Source organism: Heliangelus exortis, chromosome 21 (assembly GCF_036169615.1).
Source record: "Heliangelus exortis chromosome 21, bHelExo1.hap1, whole genome shotgun sequence".
Classification (NCBI taxonomy): domain Eukaryota; kingdom Metazoa; phylum Chordata; class Aves; order Apodiformes; family Trochilidae; genus Heliangelus; species Heliangelus exortis.
Window position 1 is genome coordinate 3,661,530 of NC_092442.1, and position 18,397 is coordinate 3,679,926.

The following is an 18,397-nucleotide window of genomic DNA, read 5'->3' on the forward strand; positions in this document are numbered from 1 at the left end:
CCCAAGTCCCACTAAAGGGAAACCAGGCTGCATTCCAACTTGATTTTGGTCTTGCTTTTTTTTTTTTTTTTTAGTCAGTGGAGTGAAGAAGATGAAATTGCAGACTACAAGCAAAACTGTGAGTGGATGGATGAATGTCAGGATGTAATGTTTGAGACCTGGTATGAAAAGATAGCTCAAGCTGACCCAGAGAAGCAGAGAAAGGTGACTGCATAATTCATTTATTTATCTCTAGAATGGGTAAACAGGAAGCTTCTAAAAGCATAAAGGAGAGAAGGGAATCTGGCTTAACCTGATTTTTCATGAGTTGGCTCTTCAAAAATTAAATTCATTTAACTAAATAAAATTAAAATTAATCAACACATAAAACGATGAAAAAAATCCCCACCCTCTTTCGGCAGGGGAATTATTCAGCTTTCTGTGTACCAAGAGTGTTCTCAAATTCTAGAAAATAATGCTCAACAAGTTGTGTCCATTTTTTGCTCTAGATGCACATGTTTGTTGCTCGTTACTGTGACCTCTTAAACGTGGACATTTCCTGTGATGGCTGTGATGAAATTGCACCCTGGCACCGCTACCGCTGTCTGCAGTGCAATGACATGGATCTGTGTAAAACTTGTTTTCTTGGTAAGAATCACTAGAAACCCCCTCAGACCTCTATTCTCAGAAGCAAAATAGTGGCTTTTAAGTTATACATTAAGTGAAAGACTTTTCTTCGGGATGAAAAATTAGATTTTTTTTTTTTTTTTTTTTTAATCTTCCCTAATCTGAACACAGAATTAAGACAGGTCTTTTATCAAAAGGGATTTTCAGGGAAATCTTAAAATATTTCTTTACAGGTGGAGTTAAGCCTGAAGGACATGAGGATGACCATGAAATGGTCAGCATTGAGTATGCCTGTGACCACTGTCAGGGAGTTATCATAGGTCGGAGAATGAACTGCAACGTGTGTGATGATTTTGACCTTTGCTATGGATGCTATTCTGCAAAGAAGTATTCTGACAGGTATTAAATATGTGACTTTGTTCCCCCCACTTCACTGGGCAGAAAAATTGTAATTAACAACGAGGCACAGTTATTTTCATGGTGCTTCCTACAAGTTTGCACGTGGTTGGTGAGCTTTGAGGGAACATGGCAGATGTAGGACCAGTTCAGCAAAAATTCCTGCAGCCTCTCGAGTTATTTAGTAGCAATTGTTTCTAGCTCTTGCTGTGAAAGTTGCAAGAATTATCCACCCCGAGTGACACAAGAAATGAACAGTGCTGCAGTGTAGGTCTCAGTGCTTGACACCAAAGATCTCCAGGAAATTTACTCCTGGAGCAGAAGCACTTGGGAGCGTTCAGGTTCTGTGCAATGAGCGCTGCCGACGTGGGGCTCTGACAGTTCTGCAGTTTGAAACTATGGAAGGTGTTGTGCTTTTCCTTGTTTCCTATAAAGCTGGGGTGCTGCTGACTGCATTGGTGATTAAGAAAGCAGCTGCATTTCAAACTTCTGTACCTTCTCCTTTCAGTCACCTGCCCACACACAGCATCACGGTGTATCCCATGGTGACTATTCGCATCAGTGACCGGCAGAGGCTCATCCAGCCATATGTCCACAACTATTCCTGGCTGTTGTTTGCAGCCCTGACTCTCTACAGTGCAGATCTGGCAAATGGGGAGGAAGTAGAAGGAGAGAAGTTAGATTCCCAGGTCCTCAATCATGCCAGAGTTCTGCAACATCAGTGCATACAGCTGATTGGAGACTGCTTGATGAAAGCGCAGCACGGAAAAGGTGAGTCAGCTCCTCTTTCACCCAAACAATGGCTTGTAAGTGGCTGAAAAGTCTGTGATTACTCACTTGGAAGTTTCCAAAGGAAAGGGGAAGCCACTGTGTACTTCACTGGGAATAGCTGTTTATGTAGAAAGCAAATGTACAATAAGTGTTTTTCAGGGTCACTGGAAAATGGAAAAAAAGGTGCTTGAGAAAATTAATTTTATCCTTACATAAATACTGAAGGCAACTTGGCAACTCTTTGGTTGTTTTATTTTCCTTCTTCAGTGTTGTAAAGGGATCAATCAACATAGCTTTGTGGTTATTTTACTAACAAGTTACTGGCAACTGAAGGATTGAAGAAAAGCAAGTAACTTGGTGGAAAATATTTTTTGCATCTACCTTGCATCTCTTGGCAAGATGTTTTTAACCTTATTTGTGGTATAAGTTTTTGGGGATGATGTCCTTTTGTCTAGAAAAAGGTTTTCTATGAACTAAAAAATTTGATTCACCTTTCATAATTGACACTTTTGGGAGGTATCTGCAACACTTTCTTAAATTAATGAAAACTTGAACCCTGATGTTGTCTCTGTGAGGTGGAAAATATCACCACCTGCTCTTCAAAATATTATTTATTGGAACTATAGAACTGTGAACATGTTGGGGAACATCTTTTTGATTGACTTGGTACTCAAAAGAAGTGCTTGAGGGGAAGATTGCAGTTTCCTTTCAGAATGCATTGATTCTGCTTCTTGCCTATCTTGCTGCTCAGCAACTAAACAGCTTTTTTAACTTTCTTGTTTTCAGGTCTGAAAAATTTAGCTCTCCTTGGCATGCTACCAGAAGGTGAATCCATCTCAGAAAATGACACTGTTCCAGTCAGTCCTCCCACTGATGGTGCTCCAAAGACTGATGGTGCTCCAAAGACTGATGGTGCTCCAAAAACTGATGGTGCTCCAAAAACTGGTGGTCCTGGTGATAAAGCTGTGAAGGGAAGAGATGAGAAGGCAAGCACAGGCTCTTTTAAACACTGTAATGTAAGTACCCATTATTTACAGAACCCCCAATAGCAGTTAGATGTGTCACCTTCAGAAGCTTAAACATCCTCCTCTGGATAAGCAACAGAAATAATCAGTAGTAATTATTTAATTTGTTGGTGGGTTCATTTTTGTTAGATCCAACTGTTCATAGCCTCATGTTCTTGCAGGGAACTGATTCACAAAAGACTTGGAGGGAAGGGGCAAGGATCATCCTCTCTGAAAGGGTTGTGGTTTCCCCTACCTGTTAGCACTTGTTTTAAATTGGAGAGTGGGTTTCCTACAGTTGCCTACAGTGTGTAAACCCCTTACAGTAGAACTATTTTGTGCTTAAGGATACAAGCAAACCAGAAACATTTATTTTCACTGCATGTACATCCTGAAATTCTTAAACAGCAAAAGGTTTTCATATCAAGGAAACATGTTTGTCAAATGCAGATGACTGACAGCTTCTTTCCATGGTTGTTTCTGCAGGTATTGAGTGTAGGTTAATATTTTATTGCCTTTATTTTATCTTTAGGGGAAAGGAGAGACTCACAGTGAAATCCAGGCTCCTGCAGGAGATAAAGTGGGAAAACAAGGAAGTGAAAGCAAAGCTGTTGTTGCAAAAAAAGATGTTTTGAGGCAAGAGTCAGATTTGTCTGTGGATGATCATGTTTCCCTAACAGGTAAAAGATTATTTCTCATTTTCCCTGTCACAGAAATATCCATTCATATGCCAAGCTAACAGCTGTATTTTTTTATTGCTAACCCATTTTTGTGTATTTGCAAATCCTTTCAATGCAAGTGAGATGTCTGCTTTGTGAAAACCTGCCAAGCTTGGAACAACCTCTACCTTGCAATCAGTTTAAACAGTTCTGGAAATCAGGGTAGAATTCCACCCATACCCATGCACAGATTATGCTTCCTGTTGGTCTAACACTATCCTTGTGTATTCTTTACATATTTGGAACCAGAAACTAAGTGTCTTATTCTGGTAAAGATTATATTGTTAGAATTGGCATAAAATGGATCTGTCCATAGTGCTGTACTTTGTTTGCTTTTCAGTTGTCAATAAAGTTTAAAAATCCCTTATAATAATTATTTTTCTTTAATTTTTAATGTAATTTTTAGAATTTTCTTCTTTTGTTTTAACTTCTTAAAAAGCAGATGACCAGCTCTTGGAGGATTCAACTCAGAAGCAAGCAGAGAAGATTTTAATACCTAGCCAGGAACAAGTTTTTGCTGAATGCTCTCAGAAGAGGATTCTAGGATTGCTGGCAGCTATGTTACCACCTTTCAAATCAGTTAGTTCTTTCTACTTTCAATCTGTGTTGGTTTGTAGGTGTCACAAATAACATGAATAATAGCAAATTAAATGTGGGAGGGGGGCTCCAGTTGGTTACATATTGTAAAATGTGAATCAGAGTATCTTAAGGTATTTCACATGACTAAGGAATGAGGGCTTGTTCCTGGGTGGGAGGAGAGGGAAGGGGATTTTAATTTATTTGTAGAGCAGTCTATCTTAAATCTTCAACAGCTGTGAAGTTTAAACCATCAACTTTGATTTAAACTTAGGTCAGGTCAGCTTAATGGGTCAACAACAGAAGTAGGGACCTAGTTTCCCATTTCCTTTTGTCCCTTTTGAAAGAACAGAAGCTTTTCTATGTGCTGTGACTTTGACTAAAAGTTTCATTTTCTTTTCTGCCTCACTGAGATTTTTCTTTCTCCACAGGGCTCCACAATGTCTTTGATTAACCTGGAACAAATCCTCCCACTGATGTTTCAGGTTGTAATCTCAAATGCTGGCCACCTGAATGAAACTTATCACTTAACACTGGGACTTCTTGGCCAGTTAATCCTGAGACTTAAGCCTGCAGAAGTGGATGCTGCAGTGACTAAAGTCCTTTCAGCCAAACATAATTTATTTGCTGCTGGAGATGGCTCTACAGTGCCAGAGGGCTGGAAGACAACTCATCTTCTGTTCAGTCTGGGAGCTGTGTGTTTAGACAGGTGCTTTTAAATTTAAGCCTATTAGTTACTCTTTGATGGCTAATACAAATTTTCTTCTGTGTGTGCCTCCTGCACAGGGGCTTTTTAGTAGAAAGTTGCTTAAACCTCTACCCTGGTCTTGGAAAAGGCTTCACATCTGCAGCCCCTGTTGCAGTGAGAATCTTTTCCAGAAGGATTCCTGTTGAATTAAGTTGGCTTAATTTCCTGTGCTTACCTATGTAGCATGTTATGGTGGAAGAAGTCAGGTTTTGAAACATTGAGGAAAACCAAAATCCAGTCCTATATTTTTTGTATGGTGTTAATTCTTTCCCACTGAGTTGTGTATCTCTCCAGGAAAGGAGGAGAATGTGGCATATGATAACTATTGCCAGTGCTGGGCTCTGGATCTGTCCTTTTTACATTTTTATATAAATTTTATATAGTAAAATTGCACTGGAAACAGCAAGGAGGGGCAGGGCAGATGTTCCAATTTGAAGAACTTGAGAAAGCTCTCAAGCATTCTAAGATTAATTTCATTATTGTTTGTTAATGCCAGTACTATTGTTCATTGTAGCAATGTTTTTTAGGGAAGATATGTAGAAAAACATAGGAAATTTAAAGATAGACTACCCAGAGATTCAGCTGAAATTAAGGAATTTCTCAAAGACTACATTTAAAGCAAGGAGGCCAGTGGCTCTAGACTGTGTGCTCCATAAGGAGAGAGCAGATTGTCATGTGCATGGGCACCAAGCTACTTGCTGCTGTGTAAAGAAAAGTTCTGAGCATTAAACTAAAATTAGGAAATCAAGGTGACAACATTTAGGCAAACTTTGATTTGGGACTGTAAAACTTTTAAGCAAATAAAATGCTGGAATGATAAAAATAGAATTTGTCCATCAGCTGATAAAAAAGCTTCAAATATTGGAAAAAATAGTTATGTGAAAGCTATAGCTATGGCAGATTAACAGTGATGTGCTGTTTTGAAGGAAAAATGTTTCAAGGAAGTCTGGAGTCAGCCTTCCTAATTCCTGCTCTTGCTTTCCAGTCGTGTAGGTCTGGACTGGGCAAGCTCCATGGCAGATATCCTGAGATCTCTGAACTCTTCTGCTCAGTGGCACAATGTGATTGCTGCTTTCACTGACCACTGCATCAAGCAGCTGCCCATCCAGCTAAAGCACACCAATATCTTCACTTTATTGGTGCTGGTTGGGTTTCCTGAGGTAAGTGGTTAATCAGTACTAACAGAAACAAAATTGGTGAGAGCTTTTAGGTTTCTATGTCTAAATATTATGGATTTTATAATTTGGGGCATCCCTTATAAAGAAATACAGTGAATGTCAGAGTTCACATCTTCCCACTCCTGCACAACTGATGTTTATCAAGTCAAGAATAATGCAGCTGCTTTTGTCTTGCATTTCTCTGAGTGCTACTTATAACTGTAATGACAAAAACAGTTTAGTATGTTTCAGCTTTTTGTAGATGTGAAGCAATCCATTCTCACTCTTGATAGTCAGAACTCTGAAATACTGCCTGTGTTGGTTGTTGTAGGTGTTTGGTTTTTTTACAGAAATAAACTAGCACTTTCTAACAATCAGCAAAGAGCTGGCAGCCAGCACACTGCTCAGCTGAAGAATACAATCCCAAGTGTAAGCAAATGTCACCAACTAGAGATGATTTTGTGTTTACAAATAACTATTCCAAACCATAACTGAAACTTCTGCTGCAATTCCAGGTGCTGTGCATGGGGACTCGTTCTGTGTACATGGATAATGCTAATGAGCCTCACAATGTGATCATCCTGAAGCATTTCACTGAGAAGAACAGGGCAGTTGTGGTAGACATCAAAACCCGAAAGAGAAAAACAGGTTCTGTGACATTTTTGTTGTATCAAAGAATCACAGAGTATTTCCTTCCAGTTTTTTATGGCTGTCCAAAAGCATTCTTTACCAGACCACTTTGTGCAGGTCTGCAGAGTTTGAATTCCACTATTAATAAGTCACCTGATTCCCTGCTCAACTTGTGAAGCTTCTGCAGTAAAGATTGTGGAGCTTTCTTTTTAAAACTCTGACATTTATTTTTATTCAGAAAATTATTTATGGAACTGTTGACCATTTTCAGAAGTCTTAAAAATGGGCCTTTGCTTAAGCAATTGTTTCTGTTTCAAGGTTTGATTTCTGCTTGTGTCTTAGCCTTTACAGACACATGCTTAATGTTTTGGAAGACTTGTAAATTTAGAAAAAATGCACATGCTGCTGCTTTGTAGTTGGGTGCTGTTGTATAAGGGAGTGATGCTCAGATCCTGAACAGTTTTGGGATAGTCCTTGTTCTTACTCAAAAAACAGTCTGCATTTTTATGAAGTGACTGTTTTCACTGTGGGCAAGGTGTGCTACCTCCTAGCAAATCAAGGTGAAGAACAAACACAAACATACCTATTATCAACATGCACTGAAAAATGAAATATTTTCCTGACCTGGCTCAATGAACCTGAGATAATTTCAGTTCCAGAGCTTAATTTTGCCACAGCAAAGCAGACAGGTGGTTCTTCTGCAGCCTCTTTACTGTCACTGTGGTTATTAGAATTTACTTCAGGTAGGGACTCTCTTCATGTCTCAGCCTCCTCATACCTACTGGTAAGAGATGGTTTCACAACACTTCAGACAAACTTAGTGAACTCTGTTTTTTCTCTCTGCAGTGAAGGATTATCAGCTGATTCAGAAATGTGGACAAGAAGGCAGTGATTCCCAGACCCAGCTGAGACAATACCTCCAGCATTTTGTCCTCATCTCCACTCACCTGCTGCAAACCAGCATGGACAGTAGCTATGCTGAGGCAGTGGAAGCAACTTGGGTCTTGTCACTGGCTCTAAAAGGGCTTTACAGAACCCTTAAGGTATCTTTTGTCTGACACACAGCATGTAATAGACAAAGAGAAGTTTGTATTCTGCCTTGCCCAGCAGAGCAGGATCTTGGGTATTGACTGAGTGCACAGGGGAACAAACAGAGGTTTGGTTCTCTCACACCTGGCTCCTTTTCTCCTCTGTCTGTGGGGGCTGAAAATGTTTCTGTGCCTTAAATGGCATTTGTGAGCCTGAGCTGGAAGGTGGATTGCTTTTCCTTCTTGGGGGCTGACCATTCAGCTGAAGAAATTTACAGGGATAACACTTTTAAAAGAGTTAAAGTTCACTTACCTCTTTTTCTGAAGTAGTTGAAGATATTTTCTGTATTTTTTTAATAATTTTGGACTTTCAGAGCAAAACAGACATCCAGTTATTGCCCTGTGTGTGTCACAAATGGTACTGTTGAGGTATTTAAAGTGGTTATCTATATTTTGGGATTTTATTTTTTTATAGAAATGAAAGAAAAAAAAAAATTACTACAATAGCTTGGGCAGGAATTTTATGTGAGGCCATGTGATAAAGCCCTGCAAGCATTGTGATCCATTGTTGCCTTTGTATTTATTTCTTTATTTGCATCTGTCTGTCTGCTTGTGTGTGTAGATTCATGGTTTTAAGGAGATCCAATCTGCCTTTCTTCAGTCTGGTTTACTCAAGCTTCTAGTGAAGAAATGTAGTAAAGGAACTGGCTTCAGTAAGACCTGGCTTCTCAGAGACTTGGAGGTGAGAAAATAAATGACATTTTGTAAAGTGTCAGGCTTCCCACAGTGGGATGAAAAGGTTATGGCAATGCCCTCCCATTGTGTGAATAATTACTCTTCATAAAAATGTTCACTTAACTGTTTCCCTCAATCTGCCTTTCTCTGGCCCTCAGAATTGTGTAGATAACAGTCTTAACTTCTTTAAAGTAGGAGATGATTTTAATGAGTCTCATTGTACTTGAAAGAAATTTGCAAGATGAGGCATTAATCACCTACTCAGTTTCTTTTATCAGTTCCATTTAGACTGTTCTTGGAAATTCCATTCTTCAATTTAAAAAAATAATAATTAATCTTGAGAAAAAACATGACTTCCATTACTGACTGACAAGTACAGGGTGTTGCCACAGTGCACCTGGGCACATTCTTTCTGAATGTTGAAGAATCCCTGGAAGATGCCTGTGGCTCAGCTGTTAATTATGTTTTATCTCAGGCAAGAATTGTGTTAATTCATGCTCACAGCATAAAGCAGCTCAAGCACCAGCCCTGGCTCAGAGATTTCTCCTCCCATCTCCTCCTTGGGGCAGCACCCTCCCAGATGGATGCTCTGCCCCAAGCACTGCAGTGTCCCCCTGTAGCTCTGCCCACCTCAGAACTGAGGCTGACACAAATCAGAATAAAAGTGTCACTGCTTTTTTTCCTGTGGTGTTGGCTCTGCTGAAGCCAACAGGGCTGTTTTCAAATGAAAAGGTGTAGGGGCATTGCTGGCTTTTTGGCCACTGTCACCTCTGCTCTGTCCTTGTCTCAGCATCTTCAAACCTTTTGAAGTAGTTGAATAATTATTTTCTCAATTTTTTACTCTTTTGGCTAGTCACCTAAGTTGTCTTCATAGCAGCATGGAAGGTGTAACTCATTAGTGAGGTGGGAAATGGTTTGGCTTTGTGTTTGCTGTTTGGGACTTTTTTCTTTCTTTTTTTTTTTTAGGTGCTACTTCTTTTTAGAATAATGTGTTAAGGACTGTCCAAGTCTTAGAATGTTCTTATAAAACACTGGTTGCAGATACACTAATAATGTCTGGAGCTGTTCTACCACATGCTTCTTTTTTTTTTTTTTTTTTTTTTTTTTTATTGCAGATTTTGTCAATAATGCTGTATTCCTCAAAGAAAGAAATCAGTTCCCTGGCAAAACGTGAGGATACTGAACTGGAAGAAAGGGAACAAGATCAAGATGTGGAGCAACCTGTTGTTGGTCCTGTTGATTCAGAGCAGAACAAACTTGATCCTCTAGAGGGTTTGGATGAAGCCACCAAAATATGTTTCTTGGTACCCCAGTTAATTTTATCTCCCATCAAGTTACTGTGAATTTGCTACTTGTTTTAAAAATGTGATAGCTGATATGGGGGTTTTTCTTCTAAATTTAGAGAATATTGGCTTATAATTTCAGTGGTTTGTTATCTGAAGGAAATAAAACTTCATACTAGGACTACAGTAGTGAACACCACAAAATCATTATAAAGCTTTTGCTAATTTCTTTTTAATTTTTACTTATGCAGATCTTATTACGCTCATTAATTCTCTACCTGTATGATAAGTGTGAAAGTAATACTTAGCTTATCCTTAGGAAACCTACCTGTTTTTTTCCCCTGTAATGTCATCTTTTATTAACTCTCATCTATCTTTTTTTACCTCTCCTTGCTCAGATGACACACGATGCACTTAATGCACCTCTCCATATTCTTCGAGCCATGTATGAGTTACAAATGAAAAGGACAGATTCTTTTTTCCTAGAAGTTCAAAAAAGGTATGTGAAAGACTGGGTCCAGCAGAAAACCAGGGTTTCTAGGTGTGGGTGGTAAGCTAAAATGCAATAAGTGCCAAAAAGAAGTTGTTCTGAGGATGCAATTTGGTTTTCATGTGTGAAAAAGTAAGGAAATGAACTCCTGCTGAGCTGTATTTATGGAAACAAGTCACCATTTTCTGAAATACGTTGGATGTTCCTCTCAATCTGGTAACTCTCATGTGAAGATCTGCTATGTCTCTGAATTATCCTAACTGAGGAAGAATGGAGAGCTCACAAGTGGCTCCCAGTAATCAGAGCATGTCGTGGAGCCACCACATTGTCACAGGGATGAGGAATTTTATAACCTGGGGAAGCTCTGACGTGTGGGAAAGGGAAGCCAGCTAGCATCAGGTGATAAAAATAGGCAGAGTTTAATGACTCTTTTTCAAACAGGAGGTTGGAAGATCAATTTGCATTTAATTGCACTAATTCAGTTTGCATTCCTTTCAAAACACATCTGTGGTTTTTCTTTCTTTTTTTTTTTTTTCCTTCTACCTCTTCCAAGGTTTGATGGGGATGTGATCACAACAGATGAGAGGATCCGAACGCTGGCTCAGAAGTGGCAGCCCAGCAAACGCCTGAGGTTGGAGGAGCAGAGCTCAAAAGCAGTGGATACAGATATGATCATCTTGCCCTGTTTGGTATGTACATCTGCACAAAAAGGAGCAGCTGTGGAAATAATTAATTGAAGCACTGGATAACTTCAGTTTTGCTTAGTAACTTCAAACCTGAGGTTTTGCTTGGTTTTATTTAGCATCGAAAATAAGCTGTTAATGTCTTTGGTCAAAAGGAATGAGCAGGTAGAGCAAGAAGCAGGTATTCCTTGGAATTTGTTCCTTAAGGAAGCAAGAGAACTTGATTCTCAGATCAGGAGAACAAATGGTTATTGCAGGCTGTAATTTCCTCTCCTTCTACAAGAGAGATTGTATCTCATTACTGCAAGCTTATGACATGTTAGTGTTTTACCATACTATTGTTGTCTTACAGTAACTTCAGCAGAACAAGGAAGCAATGGATTTGTCTTGTAAAGCAGATGCTACACATGCAAACTTGAGGTTTTCCATTCAACAGCATGGTCCCACAGCTCTTTGATTTGTTGTGGGTGCTCATTTCTGGCTGTGTGGTATCACCAGCAGAGTTGTCCATCAGTTGTGTAGCAAACTGGTTTAAGTTCAAGGGCTTCCTGTCTAAGTGTCCCTTAGAACAACTTACACAGAGACTGTGTGTCCACCCCTGGAAATTCTCCAAAATATGTAAAGCATTAGTTTTGAAATTAAGTTGGGTTTGAACCAAGTGATCTCCAAAGATCCCTCCCAACTTACTGTCACAAGTAACGTGGCACTCTGTTGCTTTACCTCAGCTTAAACTGACCCTTCAGGTTAGAATTCTGACTTCTGTTTCTGCTCAGTCATGAATGCATCAGTGAAGTCTGTTGACATAAAGAGTCTTTTTGAGGAATTCTGTCCCTGTAGGTGTGTGAGAGATCACAACTTCGTGTTCTTTGCATCTGATTTTCAGTATGTAAAAAGACACACTCATTTTGGAAAGCTTGCACTGGATAACCTGTAAAAGTCCCTTCCAACCCAGGCCATCCTGTGATTGATTTGTACATCCAGCTTGCAATCTGAGGGCCTGCTCAGAGAGCCAGACAGAAGGAATTAAATGGTGGAGTTTTCAAACTTCCATTTCTTTTTTTTTCTTTGCAGTCAAAGCCTGCACTCTGTGACAAAGCAACAGAAGAAACCAACCCAGTGGCCCAGAAGCTGATAACCAACACAGAGAGTGATCTCCAGCTCAGCTACGCCAAGCAACGTCGCACCAAGAGCTCAATCCTCTTGCACAAGGAACTGGACTCCAGAAGTAAAAAGGCTGTCAGGGACTACCTGTATCGTGTCAATGAGGCCACAGCTGTTCTTTATGCCAGGCATGTCCTGACATCCTTGTTAGCTGAGTGGCCAGATGATGTGGCAATAAATGAGGAAATCCTGGATCTTAGTGGTCCAGCCCATATGACATACATACTGGACATGCTCATGCAGCTGGAGGAAAAACAGTTATGGGAAAAAGTAAGTGGATTTCACTTCTGTGTGTGAGCAAGGCTTGTGCCTACACCCTGGGAGACTCTGACTAACAAAAATAACTTGCTGTTCCTTTTTTAAATGAAGCTGAAACTCCAAAATTTAAATTAGTTCTGAAGAAGCAGTTGGAAGCTGATGGTGTCTTAATGTACTGATTTTCTTAAGAGAAAATGGGAAAACTAGCTCCATGGAGACAACTCTTTCAGTTGTGGGAAAATGAATCTCAGAGAAAAAGTGGTAAAATAGGCAGTCTGTTGTGAAAGCTGCTTTTTGTTGGATGTCAATGTGTGTGTTGTAATACCTGCTCCATTGATGAGCTGTTGCTGTGGTGGAAGTGATCTTGGAATGATAATGGAATGTTGTAATCAAAATGTCAGCTCAGTGCTTCACAGCAAGAGAAGCAAATCAGGTGGTGGGAAGCTTCAGTGGAGGAATTAAAAATAAATCAGAAGAGACTGGTGTGACACTGGACCAGTGGTGTGCTCTTGTGTGGACTGCAGAATGTCCCTCATCTCATTTAAAAAAAAAAAAAAAAAAAAAAAGATGCAGTGCAACTGGAAGAAATCTGGAATGGGAATATGGCCATGAAATAACTTTAGTATGAGGAACCCATGGTTTGCTTTATCTTGGATCTTTGCCTTCTTGGGGCATGTGGGGAGAAGGAGTAATGAGGAAGTCCATGGCTCCTTTTCCATAGTTTTAAAGGAGTAAGCAGAAGGTAAACAGCAAGTAGCATTCTCTGGCCCTCCCAGTAACAAAACAAAGGAGTGTCAGATTAAAGTAGTGAAGTGGCAGGGCCAAAACAAACCAAAAGAACTGGTTCTTGACAGAACATGTCATTGAAATTGTTGCCACAGGGTGTTTATAAAGATTCAGAAAATGTCAGGATGAGCTGAAGTAATAAAAATCTGCTGAGGCATATCAAATACAAAGACATAGCCTTTGTCTTAGGCTCTTCTGCAAGTGTGTGGAGGCAAGGAATGCATTCAGGGAACAATACTCCAAACTGCCTTTGTTTTTCAGTTCCTTTCCCCCAAGAAATCAATTTCTATCTGGTGTGGAGCTGTTTGTTCTGGGTTTTCCAGGAGAGGCAGAGAGTGGCAGATGAAGAGATGTAATAGGTTGCCATAATGACCTGTAAAGGGCTTTTGAGTAACAGGATTGCTCATCAAGAGCATTTGTGCATTTTTGAAAAACAAGAAGTGGAGACTAAGGATGTTTCGAATTGTCACTTAGTGTGTCCTGATTGATTAAATGGCATTTATTTGTATTTTTCAAGACACAGCTCTTCACCTAGTGCTTTCAAACACAGCAGCTACTTAACTGTTCATTTTTATACATAGAGTTGTACATTTTCAAGGCTAAAACACTCTGTTCAAGTCAAAACCTGTAGAGATAGAAGGTAAAAGTGTCTGTTTAGTCTGATGATAACAGCTTTAGTGTACTGTTAATTACTTTGTGGGTTGGCTTTGATTCTAGCATTTGTGGAAAGAGATGTAGCTAATAATTCTCACTGATTTTATCAGATAAAGACTGAAAGATCTGAAACAGAGGACAGAGTAAAACCTTGTAGATTCTTCATGAATTTGTCTAGTTGTTCAATTCTCTCCTCCTAAATGTGTGGCTAGAAATAGCTCTTCCATCAGTCACCAGCCTGTAAGTTTGTAAATGCTGTTTTCCTAGCAAATTGTGTTTACATGATCCTTTTGCTTCTCTCCAGATTCTGCAGAAGGTTCTGCAGAGGTGTGATGAGAGTATGCTGGGGACAATGGCACTGACAGCTTGCCAGTTCATGGAGGAACCTGGAATGGCCGTCCAGATGCGGGAATCCAAGCATCCCTACAACAACAACACAAATTTTGAGGTGAGTTACACATCTATTGCAGGGCAGTGGAATTGCAGGACTTGGAGCTGAAGGCTCAACATGTTCCTGTGGGACTTCTGTGCCTGAAGCACCTGGGAAATGTCTGCTCAGTCTTGATTTGGATGAGAGGCCAAGGGACTGAGGCCTCGTGCTGAAAAAAATATGTTCAAGGAGGCACTTTAAAGTGGCCCAAATTCAGTCATGTGAAAAGTGCATAACTTTAATGGGTTTGCTACATGTGTGTTTGAAGCAGATCATAAATGGTTTCAGGGCCTTCAGGAGCAAATACTTCTACCCTTTCATCCAAAGATCTGTTTCACTTGGCCTGTTACTTCCTTGTGCTGTTAGACACAAGGAGAGGAGTCTCCTCATCTTCCTCATTTTAGACAATCTTGGGACACAAACAGCTTCTGGTTTTCTTTACTTGGTATTGTTGGAAAGCATTTTGCTAATGTGTTTTGGTAAGTACTTATTGCAGTCTTGGGATTATTTGTTTTTCCTGCAGCTCTTAACTCCTCTGATTTTTATTTTTAAAAGCGTATAAACCCTTAGGATATGTTAGTGAGATCAGTATCAACAATTACCTCTGAAAAAAAGCAAAGCAATTAATTTTTACACTCTTAACAGCTAATGAAAGTAGGCCAGGCTCTACATTTGTTAAATTAATTCCAAGTAAAGATAATGAAGAGGTTTTTGTTGTTTTTCCTATGGAAACCCCATACTATTTGTTATATCTCCTTTGTATGCTGAAAATCAAGTACCTTATGGGTAGTATGCTGTGACAGAGTGTACAAACATTCCTTTCTCAGGATAAAGTTCACATTCCTGGTGCTATCTACCTCTCAATCAAATTTGACTCTCAGTGTAATACAGAAGAAGGCTGTGATGAGTTGCTCATGTCCAGCAGCAGTGATTTCCAGCAGGACAGACACAGCTTCAGTGGCTCTCCACAGAAATGGAATGATTTTGAGCTTCCAGGTAAATATGCACAGTGCAAGCAGAGGGGATTGCTGCTCTCCAGGACTCTTCAGAGAAAGATGAGAGTTAAATGTGAATGTTTCTGAGATATGTGGGGAGAAAAGCTCATTTTCCTGCTCCAGAGTGTTTGGTCTGATGTGCTGCTTTTAAATTTGTTTCTTAAAAGCAGGCTTATCTGGTGTTCTGCTACTTAACCTTTTTTTTCCACACCTCAATCAAAGCATGCACTTAGCTACTGGAAACAAATTTTAATCTTGATTCTGTTCCAACACAGTCCTTGTTCTGCACGATATTCACTTGCATTGTTTCTGCCTTGTTTTACTTTCCACAGGAAGCTTTTTTTTAAAAAAAAAAACAAAGCCACAAAACAAAACAGAAACAAACCACCACAACCAGCCAGGCTTATCTCCTGTCTCTGTGCTCTACAAGTGCTCAGAGCAAACACCATGTGCCAGTGCCTTGTCTCCAGCTGTTGCCACAGACCATAGCTGAAAAAAACCCCAGTTATTTGATGGACAACTTCAGTCTGTGTTCTTTAATCACATTTTTGATACCAGGGTTGAAAATTCCAGTGAACTGCAGCACTGCATCAGCCTGTGCTGCTTCTGTTCAGTTGTTTTAACCCACTGAGCACAGGGGCATTGCAGGAAGATTTAGATTTAGCTTTAGCTTTAGCTTTAGCTTTAGCTTTAGATTTAGCTTTAGATTTAGCTTTAGATTTAGCTTTAGATTTAGCTGTAGATTTAGCTGTAGATTTAGCTGTAGATTTAGCTGTAGATTTAGCTTTAGATTTAGCTTTAGATTTAGCTTTAGATTTAGATTACAAGATGCTGGTTAGAAACAAATGTATGCTCTACAGAAACATTCTGAGGGTTTTATGAACTTCTTTCTGTCCTCCTTTTCCTCCCAAATAGTTGCAGAGCTTTGCCAAGAAACTGAACTTTGAGGCTCATTGTTTTGGAGCAGCCTTGGCTGTGAAACTTGAGTTTCACCTTGTGAAGCTTCATTCCCAGCCAAGACTTCCAGATTAAGGCTCCTGATTTCACCCAGCAGGCTTTAGCTGAAAACAGGCATTTAAAGGCTGTTGGGCTTTTCATTTGGTGGCAGGGCTTCCTCAAGACTCCTTGGAGTTCGGAGACAGCCATGACTCCATTTCATGATGAAATGTTTTTTAGAATTGTTCTTTTTTATTTTTTAAATCCTAAAAAATGTTTTTGAAGTGTTTTTTTGAAGAACTTCTTGAATCTTCCAGTGCCTGATTGTAAAATTGTTAAACATTTTGATAGTTCTTCCACTTCTAAGTGATTAAGTTCAACAGTTTAGTTCATAGCAGCAGAACTCCACAATTTAATTTTCTGAGAGCAGTGCAACTTTAGCTTCACATTTATTTTTTTTTTTTACCTAATGGACTGTGAACGTGGCTGCCTATGGAGAGGTTCTTTTCTCATGAATTGTAATTGATCCCTGACCATGCACATTAGGAGTTTCTTTTACTCTCTCATGTTATGGAGTTGACAAAAATGTTGGAAATGTTATCCTTGCAGCTACCTCATTGGAAACCACTAATTTATCACAGAGTTTGGTGCATTTCCTAATTACCAAAGAATAAAAGATCACCTCTCCTGAATGATGTATCTAGGATTAGTTTATTTTAATGGCAAACTTTTCATTTTAGTTGTATTTTTGATAGCACAGCTAACTCAGGAGGTAGTAACATGAGTTATCTTCCTGCCCTTGCACACAGGGGACACACTCTACTACAGATTTACTTCTGACATGAGCAACACTGAGTGGGGTTATAAGTTTACAGTGACAGCAGGACATCTTGGAAGGTTTCAGACAGGTAAGCACTGCTCAGACTGCCTCTGAAAGGACTTTTGGGGGTTATTTTGCCAACCTTTGACCATGGTTATCCCTTTTTCTGACTTAGAATTTGCTTTCTCCATTGCTTTGGAAATAATGTGATTAGTTTTGTTCAAATTGGTATCTCTTACTTGCTGTAATCTCTTTATGCCAGAGATACCAAATCTACACAGAGGCTTGGAGATAATAATTTTAATAATATTACTTGCATTTGAAGTCTCATTGTATGGCAGTAATTACAGGATTTAGTAAACACTTCAAGGTGCTGTAACTGGAAACAGGATTGTGTTTTTAAGAAGAAGAAGTTATCCATTAGAATGGGTTGCTTCCAGATCTGATTTCTAGTTATAGCACTAAAGCTTTTGCTGGTTTCTTTTAGAGTTTAAATTTTTTTAATGAAATTGAAGCTGATGGATTGCTTGCAATCAGCAAAACTCTCCTGTATGTCATGTAATAGCAACAATCTTTGTTTTCTGTCTCATACTGGAGCCAAACTTTTATTTCAGGCAGGATTCTTTCTAAGTTTCTTCTGAAAAAGGCTTGTGATGTCAGGATGCAGTCTAGAATCATCTCAGAACATTTTTTTTTGTAGTTTTCTTTGTACCAATACTCAGCATATGGAGGAAACCCAGCGCATGAACAGAATCAGTCCCTACAAAAGTAAAAGTTAGTTGAGTTTTTATTTATTTTTTTTTTTTCCCCCCAGGGTTTGAAATTCTAAAGCAGATGCTGTCTGAGGAAAGGGTGGTTCCTCACCTCCCTCTGGCCAAAATCTGGGAATGGCAGGTGGGGGTGGCGTGTCGCCAGACGGGTCACCAGCGTTTGAAGGCCATCCACCTGCTCTTGAAAATAGTGCAGTGCAGCCATCAGAGGTAAGGGTGCTGTCCTGCACTGCCCACTGAGAGGCAAAGAACAACACGATGGGGAAGAACAACACGATGTCCCAGTATAGGTTGGGGGCTGAGCTGCTGGAGAGCAGTGGAGGTGAAAGAGACCTGGGGGTCCTGGTAGACAAGAAGATGCCCATGAGCCAGCAATGTGCCCTTGTGGCCAAGAAGGCCAATGGCATCCTGGGGTGCATTAGAAAGGGTGTGGTTAGTAGGTCAAGAGAGGTTCTCCTCCCCCTCTATTCTGCATTGGTGAGGCCACACCTGGAGTATTGTGTCCAGTTCTGGGCCCCTCAGTTCAAGAAGGACAGGGAAGTGCTTGAAAGAGTCCAGCACAGAGCTACTGAGATGATTAAGGGAGTGGAACATCTCCCTTATGAGGAAAGGCTGAGGGAGCTGGGTCTCTTTAGTTTGGAGAAAAGGAGACTGAGGGGTGACCTCATCAATGTTTTCAAATATGTAAGGGGTGAGTGTCAGGGAGATGGAGTTAGGCTTTTCTCAGTGGTGACCAGTGACAGGACAAGGGGTAATGGGTG

General features: G+C 39.9%; 1 protein-coding gene across 3 annotated transcripts in view; it reads left to right on the forward strand.

Moving 5' to 3' along the window:
* ZZEF1 (zinc finger ZZ-type and EF-hand domain containing 1) overlaps nt 1-18,397 on the forward strand; it is a 58,847-nt gene that overhangs the window by 33,924 nt on the left and 6,526 nt on the right. The window contains exons 33-53 of one of the 3 annotated variants that reach the window (XM_071765161.1): nt 75-204; nt 489-627; nt 840-1,005; nt 1,511-1,773; nt 2,560-2,642; nt 2,697-2,789; nt 3,310-3,457; nt 3,936-4,075; nt 4,504-4,781; nt 5,806-5,980; nt 6,493-6,625; nt 7,454-7,650; nt 8,258-8,377; nt 9,486-9,674; nt 10,052-10,152; nt 10,697-10,832; nt 11,898-12,257; nt 13,990-14,133; nt 14,943-15,111; nt 16,856-16,954; nt 17,681-17,846. In XM_071765161.1, coding sequence (XP_071621262.1) covers nt 75-204; nt 489-627; nt 840-1,005; nt 1,511-1,773; nt 2,560-2,642; nt 2,697-2,789; nt 3,310-3,457; nt 3,936-4,075; nt 4,504-4,781; nt 5,806-5,980; nt 6,493-6,625; nt 7,454-7,650; nt 8,258-8,377; nt 9,486-9,674; nt 10,052-10,152; nt 10,697-10,832; nt 11,898-12,257; nt 13,990-14,133; nt 14,943-15,111; nt 16,856-16,954; nt 17,681-17,846 — 3,429 coding nt within the window. Of the gene's footprint in view, nt 1-74; nt 205-488; nt 628-839; nt 1,006-1,510; nt 1,774-2,559; nt 2,790-3,309; nt 3,458-3,935; nt 4,076-4,503; nt 4,782-5,805; nt 5,981-6,492; nt 6,626-7,453; nt 7,651-8,257; nt 8,378-9,485; nt 9,675-10,051; nt 10,153-10,696; nt 10,833-11,897; nt 12,258-13,989; nt 14,134-14,942; nt 15,112-16,855; nt 16,955-17,680; nt 17,847-18,397 lie in introns of all 3 variants that reach the window. The other 2 variants (XM_071765162.1, XM_071765160.1) reach the window with 2 other exon arrangements.